Raw genomic sequence first — 24,909 nt, 5'->3', positions numbered from 1 at the left:
AGTATGTGCATCTTGTGATAAAAGAACCTTTAAAAATCCAAGAACTATTTGAATATATTAGGTGTTAAAGATGAAAGCTTAAGGATTAAAATAAATAATGCCCTTTTTGATAAAATCTATTTTACATAGGTGGATGGGGAGATGGTACTTTTGTCCGTCAGGTAGACTATTTGGGGAATAAAGCTGAGAGGTGTATGATTGGGAATTTGGCTCTTCAGCAACTGGACTTACAGGTAACATTAGTAAATTAGTCAGCAGTTGTGAGGGCTTCCCTGGTGACTCAGATGTTAAAGAATCTGCCTGCAATGCAGGAGACCCGGGTTTGATTCCTGGGTTGGGCAGCTCTCCTGAAGAAGGGAATGGCTACCCATTCCATATTCATGCCTGGAGAATTCCATGGACAGAGAGCCTGGGAGGTGACAGCCCATGGAGTTGCAAAGAGTCAGACACGACTGAGTGACTAACACAGACACACACACAGCAGTAGTGAACATCAGAGAAGTCCACTAAAACAAGGCAATTATTACAGTTTTCATTAGGCAAACAAGATCAGGATCTCAGCAGTTAAGCAGTGAGATAGAAGCCAGTGAGTCAGAAGCCAGGAAGTTAAAGAACAGAGTATTAGAGAGCCGGGTATTAAAGACTTTAACCATGAGATTACTATCTTTCTCTTTTTAACCATTTTTTAATACAAAAAAATATGATGCAGTACAAAATTCAAAGATGCAGAATAGCATACAGTGAAAATTAAGCCAGTCTGCCACCCATGCCAGGCTGCTGTCCCCTTCCCCAGAGGCAACCATCATTCACAGTCTCCTAGAGAGCCTTGCAGAAATCTGTGCACAAACACGTAAGTGGTAGCATAATATTCATACTTCCTTTTTTATACACATATATACAATTGTTATATTCTTTTTAATGTTTGCATAGTATTTCAGTGCATGGATGGAACATAATGTAACCAATTTCCATTATAAAATTTGGATTAATTTGGATTATTTCTATCCTCTGCTGTTATAATGATAGAGTCAATAACCTCATGTGTACATCATTTCACACTGAAATAATCATAGGACAAATTCCTAATAGTGGGATTGTTGGTTCAATGGGTTTGTTCATTCAAAAAAAATTTTTAACTGTGGAAAAGTAGACCTACCATATTGACCATTTTTATATGTACAGTTCAGTAGTGCTAAGTATATTCACAGTGCTGTGCAACCAATTTCCAGAATTTTTCATTTTGCAAAACTGAAACTCTGTATCAAGCAACACTTTCTCATTTGCCCCTCCTCCCAGATCCTGGCAACCACATTCTGCTTTCTGTTTCCATGAATTTGACTATTCATTCATGCATCTGTGCTCAGTTGCTCAGTCTGACTCTTTGCGACCCCGTAGACTATAGACTGTCAGGCTCCTCTGTCCATGGATTTTCCAGGCAAGAATACTGGAGTGGGTTGCCAATTCCTTCTCCAGGGCATCTTCCCAACCCGGGGATCAAACCCGTGTCTCTTATGTCTCATGCATTGGCAGACAGATTCTTTTACCCCTGTGCTACCTACTCTAGATACCTTATATTTTACAGTATTTGTCTTTTGTGACTGGCTTATTTTACTAAGCATATTGTCTTCAAGGTGCATCCATGTCGTAGCATGTGACTGAATTTCCCTCCTTTTTAAGACTGAATAATATTCCATTTATACTGGATTGGCCAAAAAGTTCATTCAGGTTTTTAATAACATCTTATGAAAAACACGAAAGACTTGTTTGGTCAACCCAAAATACCATATTTTATTTATACATTTATCTGTCAGTGGACACTTGGGTTCCTTCCACTTCTTGGATATTATGAATATAATGCTATGAACAGGGTGTCCAACTATTTCTTTGAGATCCTACTTTCAATTCTTTTGAAGTAGAATTGCCAGATCATGAGTTCGTGTATTTAAAAAAAATTTTTTTTTACTGCCAAGACGCTCTCCATAAAGGTTGTAATAATTTATGTTCCCCTCAACAATAAATGTATCTTTACTCATACCAGCACTGTGCACTGTGTGGCTTTTCAGCCTTTGTCACTCTGATGAGAGAAAAGGTTATATCATCATAGTCTTTACTTACATTTATCTTAAAATGAATAGAGTTTCTTTTCATATATTTAGGACTGTTTTAAAATATAGTGTATTGTATGTTCCCTAGTAATCTAGTGGTTAGTATTCAGTGCATTCACTGCTGTGACCTATGTTCAACCCCTGGTTGGGATACTGAGAACCTACAATTTTGGGGCATGGCCAATACATAAATAAATAAGATGTATTAATAGAAAATGTGGCATATAGGAAGGCCAAAAGGTCAGGAGACAATTGTCATTGAAATGATAGCTTATTACTCACCGTTTCTAGAAATAAGGGGGGGGGGCATGCCATAACACTGAGGGGGGCCACATGGGGAAGCACCAGGTTGATCAGGAGGCAGAGGAGAGGGAGGAACAGTACGTAAGAGCTTTTATTGTGATTTCCCTGGGAAGGAGCGGGTGATTTGGGATAAGCAGCTTAGGATTGGCTAGTGTGGATAATCTCAGCAGACTCTGGGGCATAGGCGATGTCCTGAGTTGTTTGGCACCTGGCATTGGGATGATTAGGACAGTTGCACAGTGACCTGAGCACAAGGGCCCAGTAAAGGAGATTGGTGAGGGTGTGGACTCTGGATTGGTTGGTTTCCATTTGACAAGTCATCTTCCTCTTCCTCCAAGGAGGAAGATGCCTGTCAATGTGGGGGAGGAGGACGATGAGGGAGGCAAGGTGACTCAGGCATATTATCAGCTTGTTTAGAACAAGGCGTATCTGGCATAGGCATGTAGGGCAGATGTTAAAGCATCAAATTTACAGAAGCTGGTTAATACAGAGACCTATTTGTACTTTGGTTTTTTGTTTGTTTCTTTGGTAAATTTTGTTCACATCTTTTTTTATTTTTTTGTGTGTAGTTTTTTTTTAGAGACTCAAACTCTTTATACATAAAGAAAATAGGCTTTTGTGCATAATATGCATTGCAGAAATCTTATTCTCTGATTTTGGATTTCTTTTGAGTTTGCTTAAGATGGTTTTTCTCCATGTGAAAATTTATTTTATGTGTGCTTAAATTTATTGACTTTTTCTTTTAGAACTTCAAGATTTTATGCCATACTTAAGAAGACCTTTGGCACTCTGTTATCATAAATTATTTCCTGTGTTTTCTCCTAGTATATTGATAGTTTGAGTCATCATATTTTAGCCTTTATTTTATCTAGCATGTATGCTGATATAAGGGGAAACAGAAAGGAGATGACAGCAAGCTTAGAACCTCATGCCAAGTCCAGAACCTCTGGACTTATCTTCCGAGGCAAATGTTCTTTACATATTCCCAGCCCATGTATACCTGCTACTGCTGCTGCTGCTAAGTCGCTTCAGTCATGTCTGACTCTGTGCGACCCCATAGATGGCAGCCACCAGGCTCCGCCGTCCGTGGGATTCTCCAGGCAAGAACACTGGAGTGGGTTGCCATTTCCTTCTCCAACGAAGGAAAGTGAAAAGTGAAAGTGAAGTCGCTCAGTTGTGTCTGACTCTTGCGACCCCATGGACTGCAGCCTACCAGGCTCCTCCGTTCATGGGATTTTCCAGACAAGAGTACTGGAGTGGGGTGCCATTGCCTTCTCCGCATGTATACCTAGGTATGGGCAAATAGGTATACCTGGGTGGCATCAGAGATATGAATTAAGTGGGTACAAGAATTACCAAATATTGAACCACAGATTAAGAAAACAGAAATTTTGCTGTCTACATCTAAGAATGGACAGGCTCAAACTATCTTAAATTTGAATGGTTTGGAAAGAAAATCTCTGACGGGTGGGGCACAGTGGCTGGGTGAGGCAGGGAGTGGGAAAATGGCTCAGTAAAAAATGGGTCTGCTTTCCCGCTCTGCACATACTAGTCATACACTTTCAATTCCTGAGCCTCACTTTACACCAATAGTACAGTTGTCATCTTCAGAGGCACCTCAAACAGCCTACCATTGTGATTTTCACCCTCCTTTTAAACTGCTTTTATTACTTGTTTCCCAGTAAAAAAAAAAATCTTACATGGAAGCACAGCATGTAAGACAGAGCTGGCTACGTTGGATGCAGAGGTGAAGCATGCAGAGCTGAAGGTCCCCTGTTCTTTCCACTCACATCTCCTGTCACCGCCAGCACTAGGGCCCCAGGCCCTCAAGGCGCTGGGGAAAGCCCGCATGCTCTGTGCAGATAGTCTAACTGAATTCAAGCGAGCCGCCTCTCTCCCACCCTAAAACCCATCTCAGCACAGCCAAAGGAAACACAGATCTGTCCCAGAAAGCCGTAGAAAGCCATGTGAGTACACTGAAGCTTCCTTCAGGGCGAGAGGAGGGAGCTCCACCGCATGTCATATGGCAAAACTTCCTAAAATTCCTCATCACAGCAGAAGCCTCTCCCCACCACATATACCCCTATTGTTCCCTCTTTAAAAACTCCTCCAGGAACTTTTTTTTCCCATCCCCAGCTGGGTTTTCCTCTTCGTATCTACACCCATCTTTTCCTTGATATCTTTGGCCATTTCATTATTTTATAAAACAGTCTTCAGAGTTACTTCCAGCTTTCCTCCCCACCCAGTGTCCCAACATCACCCCAGATTCAGACACAAAACCAGTCAATAGGTGGCAGGGAGAGACTGTAGATACTTAGACTGTGAATTTTTTCCTGCTTTAACATAAAGATCAAATGTTACTTCCATGAACTTATAGTCAAATCCCTCTACAGTCTCATCCACCATTTCTTTCTTCCTTTTTTATTTTGTTTTTTTAACTGTTCTCTGCTACATAACTCAGGCTCCAGTCAAATTAGATGTATCGTTGTTTTTCTAACTAGCTCCTGGTTTTCCAGCCTGCTTTTGTTCATCCTCTACCCAGCCTGGGACTGCTCTCCTCCACATTTCAGTGCTTTAGAATTCTACCCATTTCCCCCCCGGACAGTTCAGATTCCACCTTCTTAAAGCATGGCACTTCCTGACAAAGTGGAGACACTTCTGTGCTGTAACTTCTCTGCATGTGCTTGTACCACACGCCACTTATTTTTTTTTCCATTTTTTTATCTAAAAAAAAAAAAAAGCTAATCTATAGTAGCTTTAGGAACTTTGAAAGCAGGAAGCCTGTTATTCTTCTTGATATGCCTTGCAAACTCTTGGCACACGTGTAGCCATGCCATTTTCCCATCCACATACTAACCAGGTCCGACCCCGCTTAGCTTCCGAGATCAGATGAGATCAGGCTCGTTCAGGGTGGTATGGCCATAGACTGCCATTTTCAAAGGAATAGATGTATATAGTAATTAGTAAACCCTCCACCAAAATAATCACACTACTGAATGGCTACTTTACAAGGCACACTGAAGAGGAGAAATTTCTTCTGTATTTCTGATTGCATTTTCCACATCAAGCCCACCAAAATTCTCAGATATTTAAATGTTTCAAGTTGGAAATATCATACCAAGTTAGAACTATTGTGTATCTATTTTAGTTTTATTTTCACTGACTGAGCCCCAAAAGGGATATGCAATGGGGAGGCAGTGATTTTACAATATTTTTTGAAAACAGAACAAAATCTTTTAAGTGAAATTGAAGGTGAAGCCCCAAGATTCAAGATAAAAGTAATTTTCTATGTATAGGTCTTTTGTTTCTTTAGGTAGATATACTCCTAAGTATTTTATTCTTTTTGTTGCAATGGTGAATGGTATTGTTTCCTTAATTTCTCTTTCTGTTTTCTCATTGTAAGTGTATAGGAATGCAAGGGATTTCTGTGTGTTAATTTTATATACTGCAACTTTACTATATTTGTTGATTAGCTCTAGTAATTTTCTGGTAGAGTCTTTAGGGTTTTCTATGTAGAGGGTCATGTCATCTGCGAACAGCGAGAGTTTCACTTCTTCTTTTCCTATCTGGATTCCTTTTACTTCTTTTTCTGCTCTGACTGCTGTGGCCAAAACTTCCAAAACTATGTTGAATAGTAGTGGTGAGAGTGGGCACCCTTGTCTTGTTCCTGATTTCAGGGGAAATGCTTTCAGTTTTTCACCATTGAGGGTAATGCTTGCTGTGGGTTTGTCATATATAGCTTTTATTATGTTGAGGTATGTTCCTTCTATTCCTGCTTTCTGGAGAGTTTTAATCACAAATGGATGTTGAATTTTGTGAAAGGCTTTTTCTGCATCTATTGAGATAATCATATGGTTTTTATCTTTCAATTTGTTAATGTGTATTACATTGATTGATTTGTGGATATTAAAGAATCCTTGCATTCCTGGGATAAAGCCCACTTGGTCATGATGTATGATTTTTTTAATATGTTATTGGATTCTGTTTGCTAGAATTTTGTTAAGGATTTTTGCATCTACGTTCATCAGTGGTATTGGCCTGTAGTTTTCTTTTTTTGTGGCATCTTTGCCTGGTTTTGGAATTAGGGTGATGGTGGCCTCACAGAATGAGTTTGGAAGTTTACCTTCTTCTGCAATTTTCTGGAAGAGTTTGAGTAAGATAGGTGTTAACTCTTCTCTAAATTTTTGGTAGAATTCAGCTGTGAAGCCATCTGGTCCTGGGCTTTTGTTTCCTGGAAGATTTTTGATGACAGTTTCGATTTCCTTGCTTGTGATGGGTCTGTTAAGATCTTCTATTTCTTTCTGGTTCAGTTTTGGAAAGTTATACTTTTCTAAGAATTTGTCCATTTCTTCCAAGTTATCCATTTTATTGGCATAGAGCTGCTGGTAGTAGTCTCTTATGATCCTTTGTATTTCAGTGTTGTCTGTTGTGATCTCTCCATTTTCATTTCTAATTTTGTTAATTTGGTTCTTCTCCCTTTGTTTCTTAATGAGTCTTGCTAATGGTTTGTCAATTTTGTTTATTTTTTCAAAAAACCAGCTTTTAGCTTTGTTGATTTTTGCTATGGTCTCTTTAGTTTTTTTTGCATTTATTTCTGCCCTAATTTTTAAGATTTCTTTCCTTCTACTAACCCTGGGGTTCTTCATTTCTTCCTTCTCTAGTTGCTTTAGGTGTAGAGTTAGGTTATTTATTTGGTTTTTTTCTTGTTTCTTGATGTAAGCCTGTAATGCTATGAACCTTCCCCTTAGCACTGCTTTTACAGTGTCCCATAGGTTTTGGGTTGTTGTGTTTTCATTTTCATTTGTTTCTATGCATATTTTGATTTCTTTTTTGATGGCTGCTATCCAAAAGTCTACAAGCAATAAATGCTGGAGAGGGTGTGGAGAAAAGGGAACCCTCTTACACTGTTGGTGGGAATGTAAACTAGTATAGCCGCTATGGAGAACAGTGTGGAGATTTCTTAAAAAACTGGAATTAGAACTTCCATTGCCCAGCAATCCCACTTCTGGGCATACACACTGAGGAAACCAGATCTGAAAGAGACACATGCACCCCAATGTTCATCGCAGCACTATTTATAATAGCCAGGACATGGAAGCAATTTAGATGCCCATCAGCAAACGAATGGATAAGGAAGCTGTGGTACATATACACCATGGAATATTACTCAGCCATTAAAAAGAATTCATTTGAATCAGTTCTAATGAGATAGATGAAACTGGAGCCTATTATACAGAGTGAAGTAAGCCAGAAAGATAAAGACCAATACAGTATACTAACGCATATATATGGAATTTAGAAAGATGGTAACGATAACCCTATATGCAAAACAGAAAAAGAGACACAGATGTACAGAAGAGAATTTTGGACTCTGTAGGAGAAGGCGAGGGTGGGATGTTTCGAGAGAACAGCATCGAAACATGTACATTATCTAGGGTGAAACAGATCACCAGCCCAGGCTGGATGCATGAGACAAGTGCTCGGGCCTGGTGCACTGGGAAGACCCAGAGGGATCGGGTGGAGAGGGAGGTGGGAGGGGGGATCGGGATGGGGAATACATGTAAATCCATGGCTGATTCATGTCAATGTATGACAAAAACCACTATAATATTGTAAAGTAATTAGCCTCCAACTAATAAAAATAAATGAAAAAAAAAAGATAAAAGTAAAACCAGACCTATTCAAGGTGAACAGTGTTTCATGCATCATATATTCTCCTGGCATCCTCTCCTTCCCCGCTTCCCTTAGCATTCATGAAACATGTCTGCAGAACCTTTTAGGTTGACTGAGGACACAGTTTGAGACCCTTTCCTCTAGTGGTTCAGCCTGTTAAATACCAACCCCATAAATACTGTACATAAATACCGTAACTCCCGTAACCATCCAACTGACATAACTACCCGTGATATACCCATGAGTCTCTCTAGATTTTTAATCACTGACTTGTTATATGATAGAAATTTTCAAAGTCACCATCACCAGTACCATTCATCTAAATGATATGTGCATTTGAAAAGAATTATATAACAAATGAAAATAAAAACTTTAGTGTTTACAAGAGAAATCTTTTGGCTCCCAAAGAACTTACAAAGTGCTTTGTACTTAAATGGAATGTTTTCCTTAGTGAATCCTGCCACGTAACCATGGAAGTAAAACAGTGTTTGGAGAGTACAGAAACTTGCTTGCCTTTTCTGTCAGAATTGTTATAAATTCTGACTTAGCTACAGAAAGCAAATAATTTTTAACCACTAGGTTAAGTAAGGACATTAACACCCTTGAAAATATATATATTTTTAAAAATATCTCCTGTCAACAGAATATTATGTAATTGTTTTTTGAGAAGATACAAAGAGAGTTATTTCACTTTAAGTTGAGATTTATTTGGAACCATTTTCTGTTTTGTAGATTCACACAAAAAGTCAGAGCAGGGGTGATACTGAGGCTTACAATGTATGTATTGGGTTGGCCAAAAAGTTCGTTCAAGTTTTTATATACCATCTTACAGGAAAGACCCAAAAGAACTTTTTGGCCAACCCAATACTTTACCATGGAATTATCACAGGTAATTTATCATAGAAAATTAGTCTATTTCATGAGAAAAACACCAAGAAGGCCAGGAGAGCTGAAAATAGATAATGGCCCACACATGATGCACAGCTTTAGATAACAAAGATTGCGGGTTTTTTTTTCCCTCCTTCAGGGAAGACTTTATTAAGTGTAAAACATTACCTCCTTATTGTGGCATGAATCACAGCAAACAGAAATAACACTGGAAATGCTCCTAGGAAAGTGTCCAGCACGTGGCTGGCTCTCAGCAAGTGATAGTTGCTTATAATCATGAGCATTTAGAAGCAAAATCTCTAAACAAAAAGTAAAACAGATTAATTAGATTGACTGAAAAATTATGATACTCATTACTGAATGAGAAATAAATGTAAGCAAACAGTTTTGAATCCCTTCTTTGATAAAATTTCACAACTATGTAAGCACAAAGTACTTCCCTCTTGTAGAAGATGAGAAACCCAATTTTCAGAGATATCAAGTGAGCAAGTTTTCAGATACTACATGATTTCAAATTTGCTGAACTTTTGTATGAGGCCTTTTGTGATGGAGAAGCAATTCATCTTAATAGTGTCATCCTTAATTACTCAGAGAAAATCCTGAATGCTAGAAATTAAACTCAGATTTTGAGAGTTCAGAAAGTTATTATTTGGAAAAAACCTTATTCAGAATACTTTAATAAGCACATAGCACCATGCTATACACATAGTAGGCAAATGATAAATATTTATTGGATTAAAATAGTAACTATACATGTAATAGTTGTTATAAGGGGCTAAAACAAAACAAAAAAAAAGCTGTTTATTTTAAAATGTGATTTTTTTCACTTTCAAAAGAATAGATTCTCAGCATTATAGTGTAGATTTCCTTCTGAAAATAGCTAATAAAATAATAAAGATCTTTTTGAGTTACTATGTGACGTCCAGGAGGACACTGATCACAAGTTAGCTAGGTTTTAATTTTGGTTCCCTCCTGGGACTCTGGGTGAGCAAAGATGCAATGGAGAACTGAATATAATGATGAGGACAGTAGGTTGCTTACCTGAAAGAGAAGTAAAAAGAGCAAAGGAGTAAAAAGAGCGAAGTAGAAGGAGCCATGCTACGGGGTTGTGGATGAGAAGAGAGGCAGTGCAGAAGGAGCGGCTCAAGGAATACCAGCAGCACTAAGAGCACAGAATTTGTTTCAAGGATTTAAAGAAACTGCCTAAAGCTCAATTTTATGATAGTCTATTTGTATATGTTTATATAAAATGAGCTATGTTATATAAGCTAGCTATTGGCCCATTGTGATTTTTGTTGTATTGACTTTGGACTACATGTAAGAGCTGCATGTCTATTTTATTTCAATGGACAGGCTTCCTTGTGTGTTATAGCATGCATGTCACAAATTCCATATGTAAGCCTGCATGTATATCATATATGTACATGTGGGGTGTGCACGTATGTGCACGTGTGCATGCATCTACACATCACAAGGGAACCTCCCCACATGCAGAGACCTATACTCACTGCTGGCTGCAGCTGCTGTGGCTGCTGCTTAGTCGCTCAGTCGTGTCCGACTCTCTGTGACCCCATGGACTGTAGCCCGCCAGGCTCCTCTGTCCATGGGGATTCTCCAGGCAAGAATACTGGAGTGGGCTGCCATTACCTTCTCCAGGGGGTCTTCCTGACCCTCTATCTGCTGCTGGACCCAACCTAAGTGGAAACTTCCAGTCACATTCACTGATAACCATTCTGTTGTAAGCACTTTGAAAGCTATTAGAAATACAAATTAGGTTACATCTGACTTGGAAAACTATTGGAAAATATTTGTGAAAAAAAAGTTTTAAGATCACTAACGTCTCAAAAATAAAAAGGAATAAAATTAAGTCTCCTCTTAACTAAATGTTTATAATCATAGCAAACTAGTGCTCTAATGATTTAAAATGTCCATACATGATTCCTCAAAGTTGGGCATTACACTGTCAACAAAGAATGTTTTTTCAGTCTGTAGCCTAGGTCATATTTCTTTTGCTATATACACATGTGTACACACACATGCATACACCATATCCTGCATGAATGACAACCCTCCACCCTCAGAAGGTGGCGTCTCCCAGATGATGCACTGTGTAAGATCTCAATATGGTATTCCTCCTCCCTTCACTGTGAAATGACTGCTTAAGTCAAAAGCAGTGACTTGTAGAAATCCACAGTAACATAATGGCTTCTAAGACATCCAGTAAGCCAACAACAGTGTGGCTGACAGAAGCAAGAAAAAGCGCATCCAAATCTCCAGTAATCCAGAGAAAGTATCTGTTCCACTAGGAATAAATCTCTGCCCTCTTCATAAGGAAGCTACCCAGAGACTTCTCAATTGACACATTTACAGGGTGATCGGATGGGATGCAACTGTGTTGGTTCCTCCTTATCTCCAGCTTCTTCTCTGAAAGTCTTCACTTCACATGCATCTGTTTACTATGTTATTTCATCTAGTCCCACGGATTTGTTACCAGCTATATTTTAGCAACCTACGTATCTTCCCTGAACATCACACTAACATCCAAATGCCATCCACTTGAATGTGTTATAGACCTGAACTTAAGATATTCAAAACTGCTGATCCCCATCCCCTCCCCCACCACCCCCACATACACTTTCCAGACAGGCTCCCCCTGCAATCTTCCCCATCTCAGTTAACAGCAGCTCTCTACTTCAAGTTGCTCAGACTAAAATACTGTAGTTTTCTATGATACCTCTACATCTGTCCACGGTCCACACCTTTATCCCAGCCCATCACCCTCCAAGTTCATTGCAAACACCATCGGCCTGGTGTTCGTGCTCCACTCTTCTCTCCTACCCTCAGCTACAAGAAAGGACGTGAAAGTCACTCAGTCGTGTCTGACTCTTTGCGACCCCATGGACTATATAGTCCATGGAATTCTCCAGGCCAGGATACTGGAGTGGTAGCTGTTCCCTTCTCTAGGGGATCTTCCCAATGGAGGGATCAAACCCAGGTCTCCCACATTCCAGGCAGATTCTTTACCAGCTGAGCCACCAGGGAAGCCCAGGAATACTGGAGTGGGTATCCTATCTCTTCTCCAGCGGATCTTCCTGACCCAGGAATTGAACTGGGGTCTCCTGCATTGCAGGTGGATTCTTTACCAGTTGAGCCACCAGGGAAGCCCAGCTACAAGAGTGATCCTTTTGAAACTGGATGAGATCATCTACCTCCTGGAATCAAAAGCTTCATGACTCTTATCTACTCAAAAGGCAAAATCCTTATCATGGCTCACATGAGTTGGCAGCCCCCACCCCCATTTCTTATTTAAGCCCAACTCCCCAAGCTCTCTCTGATCTCATCTGCTAAACCCCCTCCTCCCCAGACTGCCTGCTTTTTCCAGGCTCCTTGCTGACTCTAAAACACACCAAGCACTTTTGTACTTGATGCTCTCTTTGCTTGGAATATACTTCTCCCAGTTGTCTGTCTGGCTTGTTCTCCCTTATCTTTTTTTTTTTTTCTCTCCCTTATCTTTTATGTCTCTAATCAAATGTCACTTCCTCAAGGAGGTCTCCTCAGACCTCCCTATAGAAAATAACACCTTCCCTCTGAAACTGCTTATCTCTCTTGCCCTGATTAATTTTTCATGGCACTTATCATATATTGTTTATTCATCTCCTCTGATTAAATATAAACTCCCCAAGTATACTGTTAAGTCACTGAGTTGTGTCTGATTCTTTGTGACCCCATAGGCTGGAGCCCACTGGGCTCCTCTGTCCATGGAATTCTCCAGGCAAGAATACTAGAGTGGGTTGCCATTCCCTCTTCCAGGGGATCTTCCCAAACCAGGGATCAAACCCAGGTCTTTTGCATTGCAGGCAGATTCTTTACTGTCTGAGCCACAGGAATTTTGTCTGTTTCAGTCATTGATATATCTTTGTCTTCCATGAAGACTATCTAGCACATGGCAGACACTCAATAAATACTTTAAAAATGAATTACAACAAAATCTACTCCAACATTTCTCTCTTCATGATTCTTTTATTTCCAAGACAATTTTGACTTCCCAACTTCAGTCAGTGTTAGGTGCTATTGAATCAAGGTTTATTTTAACTAATCAAACAATTAGAGCCAAATACATCTGCTCAAACTAGCCTCCTGAATACAGAATTTCTGGTAAATATACCTCTGTCAATAAATTCAGTCACATATGAAATTCTGGTACTTTTTTCTTTCTTTCTTGGTCAAGCAACCTCAAAATCCATCTTTATGTGTGTTCCCCAAACTTCTGCTGATATAAACTAGCCAAGTTGTATAAAAGCTTCTCTGGCAATTTGACTTTATAATTCTTAGGAGGGCATGTCTTAACCTTGGTTATAGATCTGGAGATGCTGAGGAGTGAGATGGAAGACCCTAAAGGAGGATTAACATCACTCCTTCAGAATTTGTGTTTTTGTTTTTTTCACCTACATACCCAGGAGTAGAATTGCTGGGTCATATGGCAGCCCACTCCAGTATTCTTGCCTGGAGAATCCCAGGGACGGGAGCCTGATGGGCTGCCGTCTATGGGGTCACACAGAGTTGGACACGACTGACGTGACTTAGCAGCAGCAGCACGGTAGTTGTGTTTTTACTCTTTTCTGTTTTCCACAGTGGCTGCATCAATTTATATTCCCACCAATAGTATACAAGATTTCCCTTTTCTTCACATCCTTGCCAAAATTTGTTATTTGTGTGTGTGTTTTTTTAAATGGTTGTCATTCTGACAGGTATGAGGTGATATCTCACTGTGGTTTTGATTTGTATTTTCCTGATGATTAGCAAAATTGAGCATCTTTTCATGTTCCTGTTGGCCATCTGTATTTCCTCTTTGGAAAAGTGTCTATTCAGTTTCTGCCCATTTTTCAATTGGGCTGTTTGTGGGTTTTGTTTTTTGTTAATATTGAGTTGTATGAACTGTTTATATATGTTGGATATTAATCCCTATTTGGTCATATCATTTGCAAATATTTTCTCCCATTCAGTAGGTTACCTATTCATCTTGCTGATGGTTTCCTTTGCTGTGTAAAAGTTAAGTTTAATTAGGTCCCATTTGTTTATTTTTGCTTTTATTTTCATTACTTTAGGAGACACATTCAAAAAATATTGCTGCAACTTTTGTCAAAGAGTATCCTGCCTATGTTTTCCTCTACAAGTTGTATAGTCTTACATTTAGGTCTTTAATACATTTTGAGTTTAATTTTGTATATGGTATTAGAGAATGTTCTAATTTCATTCTTTTACATGCAGCTGTCAAGATAAATGAACCCCAATGTTGATAGCAACATTATTTACAATTGCCAAGATATGGAAGAAACCTAAGTATCCATCAGTAGATGAATGGATAAAGAAATGTGTGGTATATAAATACAATAGAATACTGTTCAGCCATTAAAAATGAAAATTTGCCATTTTCAGAAACATGGACTTGGAAGGCATTATGCTAAGTGAAAAAAGTCAGAGAAAGACAAATACTTCATGATATCACTTATATGTGGGATTTAGAAAATACAACAAGCTGGTGAATATAGCAAAAAGCAGACTCACAGACCTAGAGAACACACTAGTCATTACCATTGGGGAAGGAAAAGGGGCAACACAGGGGTGGAAGACTGAAAGGTATAAACTATTGGGTATAAGATAGGCTGAAGGACGCATTGCACAACACAGGAAGAATGGCCAATATTTTGTAATGACTGTAAATGGAAAGTAACATTTAACAATTATATAAAAATTTTTTGAAAGATTATTCCCTCAGGAAAGAATGCAACAGTGCCTTTAGCAAGAAAAACCTTATTAAATGTGGGGGAGGAACTGCTTCAAGGAGCAATGGAGGCTCAGTCACACTTAGGAATTCAGGGGACTCTGAGTTCTCTAAGTATACCCCATTTCCCTCCCTCACTTCTGTTCTTACTTTCCACTTGTTCCAATAGATAAACAAAAGAAACCTGGCAATCATTCAATAAACATTATAATTTGTCAATGTTCAGAATGAAATTCAAGTCTGGATTTAGCCAACTCTGCTTGTTAGCTCTGGGGAGAGGGAGGGGATTGGAACTGAAGGTGGTTTGCAAAGGGGTCTTTAATCTAAGTGATGATTGTTTAAGAAATTAAAGCATTCATGCATTTTTTATGATTAAAATTAGTTTCAAAATTGCAATACAAGTATGTAAAATGCTTTTTTTCTTTAGAAACTCAGCCAGGTAGAACAATCACTGGCCTGGTAAAACCATCCTTCTCTGCATAATAATATACCCATAAGCATGTTCCCAGACCCCTTCTAAAAGTTTGCCATTGTTTTAAGTACCCAACCCTATAGTATATCTGATCCTGTCTTGCCATATCCTCCCCGAAAGTCAATCACTGCTAAACTGTATTCATAATCTCCTAAGTTCTCAGATTTGATGATACCCACTCCTTCCCCATTTATAACTCTGGCTTCTTTTGACTATAGCTCTGCATTTGTGGTCCCTGGAAGGAAAGTTATGACCAACCTAGATAGCATATTAAAAAGCAGAGACATTACTTTGCCAACAAAGGTCCATCTAGTCAAGGCTATGGTTTTTCCAGTGGTCATGTATGGAAGTGAGAGTTGGACTGTGAAGAAAGCTGAGCGCAGAAGAATTGATGCTTTTGGAACTGTGGTGTTGGAGAAGACTCTTGAGAGTCCCTTGGACTGCAAGGAGATCCAACCAGTCCATCCTAAAAGAGATCAGTCCTAGGTGTTCATTGGAAGGACTGATGCTGAAGCTGAAACTCCAATACTCTGGCCACCTCATGCGAAGAGTTGACTCACTGGAAAAGACCCTGATGCTGGGAGGGATTGGGTGCAGGAGGAGAAGGGGACAACAGAGGATGGCATCACTGACTCAATGGACATGAGTTTGAGTAAACTCTGGGAGTTGGTGATGGACAGGGAGGCCTGGCGTGCTGCGATTCATGGGGTCACAAAGAGTCGGACACGACTGAGTGACTGAACTGAACTGAACTGAACTGCATCTGTAGTAACATATTCATGAACCACTTTGAGTAATAACACTCAAGTATCAAATTTCCTTTACATCCTAATCAAACAGATTGATTTCAGAGTAGAACTTACACAATTATTGAATAATGTAATGGATAATAAGGAATATACAGGATGGTATAAAAGCAATGGAAAGAGACACCAAACCCCCCTTGATGTCATCAGAGAAGGCTGCCCAGAAAAGATAATTATTTAGAAAGATGATAACGATGACAATACATATGTATATGCTAGGTCCTTATATACACTATCTCATTTAATCCTCTCAATAACTCTGTCAGATTCTACTCTAACTTCTATTTTATAATTGAAGGAACCAAAAAAATGAGATTAGGTGATTTTGCTTGTGCTCACAGAGCTTGCAAATAATGGAGCTGAAATTAAAACTTAATTCTGGCTTCTGAGTCCCTGCTCTTAATCATGGATAATAAAACTCAGCAGGCGTTAAGGATGGCATTCTACCTAGACCAAGGGAACAACAAAGTAATGAAATATAACACAAAGTAATGAAAATATGAGAGAACATGGTTTATTCTAGAACAAGGCATTCAGTATGGCAGGAGTGTGAATATTGGCAGAAAGGATAGGCAGAAATCAGTTAATGAAGGAGCTTATTTGCTGAATTTTATTGTATAAAAAAAGGAGTTGTTAAAATGTTTTAAGCAGGAAAATAACATGATCAAAATTTTATATATATATATATATATATACATATATATATGTATATATATATATTTTGCTGCACCAGTCAGCATGCTGGATCTTAGTTCCCCAATCAGAGATTAAACCTGTGAGCCCTACATTGGGAACATGCATCTTAACCACTGGACCACCAGGGATTGTACTTTTGAATCATTCCTCTGGTAGTGATATGGAGGACAGGTTGGAATAGATTCAAACTGAGGGCACAGATCACACTTAGGAAGGGCTTGCATTATCCTAAGAGGGTGTTGAGGACTAAACCAGAGCAGCAACATGAATGATGGAAAAAAGAGGAGATGGGGTTAAATGCCACAAAAATAAAACCAGAACTTCCATATTTCAAATGTGTCAACAGTATTCAAGAGGAAAATAAGATAATGGTGTTCCTGTATTTGCCCCTGTCTTCCTGTTAATGAAATAGTTCTCATTAAAGTCATCAGTGACTCAAAGGTATTGTCTAATTAGGTAAACATTATGCAACTTTTCAGCTAACAGTAAATATATAGAAATTATTTTATAAACAATAGTACTTAATGTTTCCAAATTGAAGAAATAAATAGATGTGATGATTAAATCTTTTATTTTACAATGTTTTTAAAAGACATAAAACATAAACCAATTTTTATGTTTTAGATAAACATAAGAACATTTCCTTTTATACATAAAGGAAAATAAGAATTCTAAACAAAGGCTTATCATGACACTATTACCCATCACTTTTTATCTTTAAACCTTCTACCCTTTCCTTGGGTAGACATTCAAAAATAAGGAGCAGCAAATTTGTTACTCAGATTTCTTTTGTCTTGTATATTTAAGCTCTTTATTTATTGGATAAACGTGTCATCATTTCATTTGGAGCATTACTACTTATCAGAAAAATTTGATTTTTTTTTTCTCGGTGATTAGTGAACCAATTCCATTTAGAATTTCTAAAGACCTAATCTTAGTCAATACTTTCAAAGTGTGATAAAGCTCAAAAATAATTTGTTACCTCAGATAACAAATATTAGTCATTAAAATGGAACCAAGACAAGACTATATTTGTTAGTAGTCAATCCACATTTGTGAACATTAACTCATGATATTAGTGAATAGTTTTGCTAGGGCAAAAAACTCTCTCAAATAGAATCTATTCCCATCAATATGGTAAAAATTATAAAACTCTAAAATATATTTTATAAGTGACATGAACTGACTTCTAAAAGGAATTTCTATGTTATAGAATTTATGAGAAAGGTGCCATAAATGTATAATAGAAAATAAAATTTTGATTCTTTGAATAAGGTGGAAAGATAGACAGGCTTTTGAGTATTTATGTTGATTAATGAATTATTTGCCAAATTCTCCTGAAATGATACCTTCATCCTATTAAAATCAGTGGATAGTTGCTATGTGAGCTATTTTTTTTAGAACTGTATTTTTGAAGGAATCTATTTTTCATTTCAGAAATTTGCCTAAATTTATACATGTTAGTAGTTACATACAGTAAGTAAAAATGCCTTTATCTGAAATATTATATTGTATAACATCAAAATCTTCTTAGCCTTTTTGTAAAAATCAGAAAAGAAAGAGAAGTAAAGAATAAATTAGTTACAACATTTACACTTAGTATCCAATTGAGAGATATGAAGTCTTTGAAATCTGCAATGATATTTTATATTTTGGTAATCACTTAATTCTATTTGCATTTCCCTTGTTTTGGCATTTTAATAATTATTAATAATAACATAATTTTTCATTATGTTTACCTTAACTTTGTACATTATATATTTTTAAAAGGATGTCTTGCTTTTTGATTCAAATTACCTATAAAAAGGCAATACTTGAAAAATTAACTTCTTACCTAATGATACTATTCTCAATTATTTTCAAATAATGGGTAAAGCTGCATTTTTGTGAATTTATTTTTGAAAACTTGGCTACCTTAGTAGAAAAAGACACTAGAAATTAAAGATTGACTGTATGTCTATGACTCACATACAGTATTGTGTATTCTTCCAAATGTTATTCTAGAGCATTTTTAAAACATGCTATAGAATACTGCTGTTCTCTCTGAAATGATTCCTTTTTATAATAGAGAAGTTTAACAAATTATTTTTATAATCCTTTAAATATGATTCTTGCATTTTAGAATTAATGAATTATAAGCATTCTAGCTACTTGTGTTAAAAAAAGAAAAAAAAAAACAACCTGTGTTCTGATAGCAAAGTAAGCAATACACCAGTTAGGGTGGAAATACATATTTGAACTACTCTTCTATATATTTCATATTCAAGTTATTTATAAACATGAAGATTTACCTATTAGTCATATAAATTTAGCTTTGTATAAAGTGAATCACTTAGTAATATTGATGCTTTGGATCTAAGATTGGCTTTCAGAATGTCATAGCCTCTGGATAAGTGCTTCACTCCTCACCCACACCTACTTCTCCAAAAGAAACTTTACCAGTAGCTTCGCACAACAGTGAGCAGTCTTAAATTAAAAACTATTATGCATTAGAGCAAAGGAAAATATTTTTTATATTAAAGCAGTTTTTACCATCAAACATCTAAAGAGTTATAAACTATAAAAGAATTACCTTTAAATCATGGTCTTTAAGGTTAAATTAATTTTCTAAATGCTTGTTGGAGTGACATGATACTATCACATTTTAAAATATTTTCAATGATAAAATTTTACATTTCACAAATTGTACATGAGCAGGTTCAATTATATATATTTCCCCTTTCTTGGAAACTAAAATGCTGTAAATGCCATAAACTGAGTAAGTTTATCTCATAATGAGGAAGAGGGTATTTAGAGACAAATAAATACCCAGTAACTATAGCCTGAAAAGATGTGTTTAAATCTCTGTCAAAATAGAGGTCACTTGTATAAAATCTAGCCTGCTGAAAAAAACCAATTATTTTTTAATTAGAATGAGTAATATAAGTAATACAAAACTTTTTAACTAAGAGGAATTAAAAGAACTATAAGTCTAATGTGTGATTCTTAATATTCCCAATTGCTTGCAAGTGTTTATTTGGATAACAGCAGAATAGTGACAAAGGACTTCTTTAAAAGGCATATTTTTCAGTTTTATTTCAAATGCCATGTAGCATAAGAACCCATTGCTCAGAGATAAATTTTAAGCCATGGAAAAGGAGTATGAAACATTCCAAAGTGCTGAAGGAATTAATTGCCCTATTGGGTAATAAATACCCAGAAGAATTAGCATTAGTGATTTATGGCTTAAAGTGCTTGGGTCTGATCATCATTTTGACTTCTTTGAAGGAGGACTTGTAACCACCAGGTTGCGCCTCACTTATGCCAGGCCAGGTACCCCAGAAAATCCCATTTCGGACACCTCTGTATTTTTGGTGATAATATTTGCCATTTAAGTTTGCAGAAAGACAGGCGTCAAACCACCAGCCTGAACTGTAGTAGAGCCCACAGTTCCCAGAGGGGTATCGATCATTGTCTCTATCCGGGGTGGTGAAAAACTTCAGGTCGTGGTTGTAATGTTTACTGAAATGTAAGGCATCTCCAGCAGTGCCATTATAGTTACCAACGTGTAGACGGTATTTGAGAAACTCGTTGGCCACATAAAAGTGATCATACAAGGCATAGAGTTTGACACCATTAAAGTCTTCAAGATCTATTCTGAGAATCATGTCCTTACTCTTAGTCAGAAGATGGATTTTATCATTCCCCAGCCAAAATTCTCTCCTGAGGTTTCCGAAGCCTACTTTGTAGTCATGCCATGTTCTGGTAAAGTTGGTGCTTCCATCAACACGAGCTTGCAGCACTGTCCAGCCTCCCGCCATGGTCTCCATGTCACAGAAAACTTCGAAGCTACTATTTCTGGGATCCGGTGTAACTCTATAGAGCTCACTGCTTCTTTTGCCTATTGTGTAGTATTCAGAGCAATCTTTATATATAAGATGTTGTTGAACTGAAGGAATAAAAAAAGAAAGGCATTGGATTTTGTTAATAAAAACTAAGCATCTAAAGAATTCTTGATATGCACAAAAGCAGTTTGATAATTCGATCAATGGTGACAATGAAACCTTGCTTGGCTAATTACTTGAACCTGTTTAGCAAATGCTTATTAAAGCCTCAGAACAAGGCCTTGGTGTTATAAAGCAGGCAAAGTTCTTTAACACACTCTTGGTTTAATAATATTGACAATATTAACAAGTAATAACAATAAGAAATAAAAGTGATAGTTTTAGTAATTTAATGATATTTAGTGAGGGCTCTGCCTGTGTCTTAGAGATTCTGCCAATGACTTGGTGACATTTTTACAGTTGATCTGCACGTAAACTGTATGATGTAGGTAGTATTACTACTCTGCTGGTGAAAAAGAATATTTAGGCTCAAAAAGGATCAGTGGCTTGCTCAACTTCATAGGATCTTTAAATGGCAGAGCCAGGACAGAGCAAAGCTTGTCATTGTAACCACTTCATTCCTTAGTCCTGAAACTCAGATGATTCCCACTCTCCTAGAACTGCATTCCATGCATACAGAGGACGCACAGGCTTCTATTTCCTTTCGCCTAAAGAGGCTGATATACTTCACTTTCAGGCCATTTTAGAAGATTATTCCAAATGATTTATTAAAATTCTAAAATACAGCATTGACCAACATTTCCATTTATCTTACTTGCTTGACAATTAAAGAAGCTCAAGTTAAAAAAAAAAAAAAACTTCACTAATACATGAATATCCTTATTCTGAATTTATTATCCAGGAAAATATTTAGCATTTCACATGTTTGGTTTTTAGAAGGAAACCATAGGTGATTATATTCAGGATAAGTATAATAATCAAATAATGTGGCTCTTTAGGAACCACTAGAGATATTTACTCCAAAATAATTTTTATAAAAATCCTTGCCAGATCAGGCAAGTTTAATACAAGCCACTATGAGCCACAAATGATCACTTCATGTCTGTTTAGAACTCAGAATATTCAGATAGTTCCCCAAAACTTTAGTAGAAAAATAGCAGAATCTTGTTCTTGTCATTACACATTGCCATGCAGTACCAATTTAATGCGCACCCAGGTATGCCACCTGCGACATGAACCTCTGCCTTGCAATGCGCAGGGTCCATTTAGATACAGGCTGCTGGGAGTATTAGCAACAGTGGTCCTTGAAACTCCCAAACACCTTCACTGGTTGATTCCCTGGGAGTGGAGCACACATGAGGTGCTTCTTTCAAAGGAAGGCGATCTCTTCCGCAGGCACCACACCCCTTCAACGTCACACTCTCAGAGATGGCTTTCAGAAGACCATCAGCAAGGGTCCCAAGAACTCATGTGGAAAACCAGCGTTTGGGGGAACCAGTGCCACAGCCAGCAGTTCTTGGACAGAATGGGTAGTTAGGTTTGTGGTCTTTCACATGTATTTATTAAAGTTAATTCAAATAATCTGGATGGGGAGGATGGATTCTACTGCTATATGCTTGAACTCTAATAAAAGAAAGGAAGAAATAAGAATGTATTCCTTTCCTTAGTAGCATGCCAAAACTCTGCATAAAATAGTTTTTGTGCCACTAGGTCTCAAAGTAAAAAGTTTTGCACACACATGAAGCCATATAACTATTTTTATCCGATCTAGAAAATCTCCCATTTCCACTAGATGTTTGGGATTATTAACTGCAGATTACTTGCTAAAATCTTTCAAAGGTCTCTTGTTGCTGTTTAAGGAGCAATCACCCAACCACAAAAAAACTGATTTGCGAACAGGGTACAACCACAAACACTGCCTTAACTCTATTGTTTTCAGATACTTCAGTGAACAAATAAGTAAGTTAAAGTCACCGAAACATTAAGACATTCTCTCCACTCCTGTTTGTGTGTAGCTTTGGTGTCAGCAAATAAGATCTTTAAAAGTGCTTTAAAATGGATACAGAACTCATTATGATTTTTTTTTTTTTGTAATTAGGTCCTATCTCTTTTCTGTGGTCACATTTAGAAAGATAATAGTTTCCCTTGTACTACCTTGATGAATAAAAGGCTTAACTTTTAATTTGTCCTTTATTTAACATAATTTATCAGGTTAATGTTTATAGATCCTATTGAGTTATATAACATTCATCAACAAATGATAAGAAAACATTATTATACATACCTGGGAGTGATTGTATTTGTTCTTGACTGGGACACTTAGATGAACACTTGCCATCCAAACTATTGACAACAAATGTGAGGTTTGCCACTTTGCTATCAACATAATGTTCTATGTTGTTCATATTTACAAGATTCAGCTTCTCCAGGCGACCCTGAAGCACGTCGATCTCCTCCTTGGCATTCTGAAGGTCAGAGGACAGTTTGTTAACCTCGCTCTCTAATTCCCTCACTCTGTTGTCCCCAGTTTCTCCCGGGGCTCCTGTGCCTGGTAACAGCAATCCATTTCTTCCCGGGTCTCGATTGTCATCAGCCTGCAGTTTGCAGTCTTGGCAAGTCTTCTTCAGGCTACTTACAATTTCCTTGAGATTCTGAACTTCTTTGAACACCTCCTCGATCCTGCTGAACTGCTTGGGGAGCTGAATAGTCAGCGGGGGCAGGTTCACCTGGTAGGGACATTCGCCTTCCTCCTCACATCTCCCTCTGCTTTCTAGTCTCACCCGGCAGGCATCCTGGGCTGCTTCATCTTTAATTTCCTCTGTTGCATTGTTTGCCACAACCAAAAAACCATATGTAGCAAGGACAGTTGAGCTCAGCCAGCACCAGTTCGCCAGTTTCATCTTTGCGGTGGCGCTCACTCACCCCAGCAGGGAAGGGTGCCGGGCTGGAGCTGTTTTAAAGAGCGGCAGCTGCCAGCGGCCGGCCTGAGTCAGGCTTTCTGTGTTCTCAGGAAAGGGCGGGAGCTCTTTGCATCACAAGTCTCAGAAACGCGGAGGAAGAGACTGTCCTCATCAAACTCAGTTTGCCAAAACTGTTATTTATTCTCAATCAAAATCATCCTCTTTGGAATTCGTGCAGCCAGTCAGATGCACATATTCAACAAGTTTCACTTTCATTGTTTATTTAATGAAGCACAAGAAAATAATTGTACTTGGAGTAAATCATTTCATGATACTTAACTCCCCAGTGGGGGAAATAGTTTTTAAAGATAAAATTGAATGTGCTAGCTATCCAGATTGTGTGAAGGACAGAAATGTTACCAAAATGGATGCGGTTCTTTTTATTCTTTTTGGAATAAGCCATCGAGAATCCTGTAGTTTCTTCACATTGGGCTTTCAGGTGAAATCTCAAGCACTTAAACACAATGTTAAATATAATAAAGCTCAACTTTCTGACTCTTGCAGTGGACTTTTGTTTAATCTATTCGAAAAGGGGAAGAAAACCAGTAAAGAAAAAAAGTTCTGCTTTCTATTTCTTTGACCGTCGCACAGTGTAGGAGAAATGTCTAAATGATGAAAACACTTTATAAGGTACAACATTGTCTTTCATCAAAACCAGCAGCCTCCTCCTTTGCCCTTTGGCAGTTTTGTGACTGTGCTGTCCTGCCACCACCCAAGTGAGTCTGTGAACTAGTCCATCTGTGTTCTGCTCCTTCCCTTGTCTCGAGCATCTTTGCCTTCCCTTCCTCCTGGCAGCCCTGCCAGTCCCACCTCTGTGCTTTCTGCCTCCACAGTGGGCCCTCCGCTTGGTCCCCATGCCACTTGCTACGTCACTACTTTGCCGCGAACATGTCTGCATTCCTGACTTCATACTTTTCAAACTTTTTTTCCCACAGTTTTCAAACTTTTCTCCTGAGAGGTTGAGGGCAGGAAGAGGGAACAGCTTTTATTGGAGAAACCACTTCCTTTTAATTTGTTTTACATATTGGCATCTCATACAAGATTTCTTATTGGTGGTAGTGGTGGTTTAGTTGCTAAATTGTTCCTGACTCTTCTGCAACCCCATGTACCGCCAGGCTCCTCTGTCTATGAGATTTCCCAAGCAAGAATACTGGAGTGGGTTGCTATTCCCATGGACAGAGGGGCCTGGCAGGCTACAGTCCTTGGGGTCACAGAGAGTCAGGTATGACTTAGCGACTAAAACAAGATTTATTTTAAAAGGATTTTATGGCTTTAAAAACCATTTCAAAATTATGGCTAAAAATCTAAATTCTTACTATCATCATTTGCAGTACTCTACAATCTGTCTCTTATGTATTTCTTTAACCTGATTTCCTATTCTTTTTCTATATACTCCTCCA

General features: G+C 38.0%; 1 protein-coding gene across 1 annotated transcript; it reads right to left on the bottom strand.

Moving 5' to 3' along the window:
- Positions 1–17,279: 17,279 nt before the first annotated feature.
- FGL2 (fibrinogen like 2) lies at positions 17,280–23,614 on the bottom strand. Its single transcript, XM_043462955.1, has 2 exons — positions 22,834–23,614; positions 17,280–20,653 (listed from the first exon to the last, which is right to left on the bottom strand). Exons 1-2 carry the CDS (start codon positions 23,447–23,449, stop codon positions 19,944–19,946), a joined length of 1,326 nt encoding a protein of 441 aa, XP_043318890.1. The 5' UTR covers positions 23,450–23,614; the 3' UTR covers positions 17,280–19,943.
- Between the last annotated feature and the right edge of the window lie 1,295 nt (positions 23,615–24,909).

Source organism: Cervus canadensis, chromosome 3, assembly GCF_019320065.1.
Source record: "Cervus canadensis isolate Bull #8, Minnesota chromosome 3, ASM1932006v1, whole genome shotgun sequence".
In the NCBI taxonomy this organism is placed as follows: domain Eukaryota; kingdom Metazoa; phylum Chordata; class Mammalia; order Artiodactyla; family Cervidae; genus Cervus; species Cervus canadensis.
This window is presented reverse-complemented; position numbering and strand designations above follow the sequence as displayed.

What these genes read in the sequence shown, in the direction of transcription:
- FGL2 (XM_043462955.1), bottom strand. Translation starts at nt 23,449, where the DNA reads ATGAAACTGGCGAACTGGTGCTGGCTGAGCTCAACTGTCCTTGCTACA. An exon ending in ACAAATACAATCACTCCCAG is followed by an intron (nt 20,654 to 22,833) that starts GTATGTATAATA and finishes TTATTCCTTCAG; the next exon opens with TTCAACAACATCTTATATAT.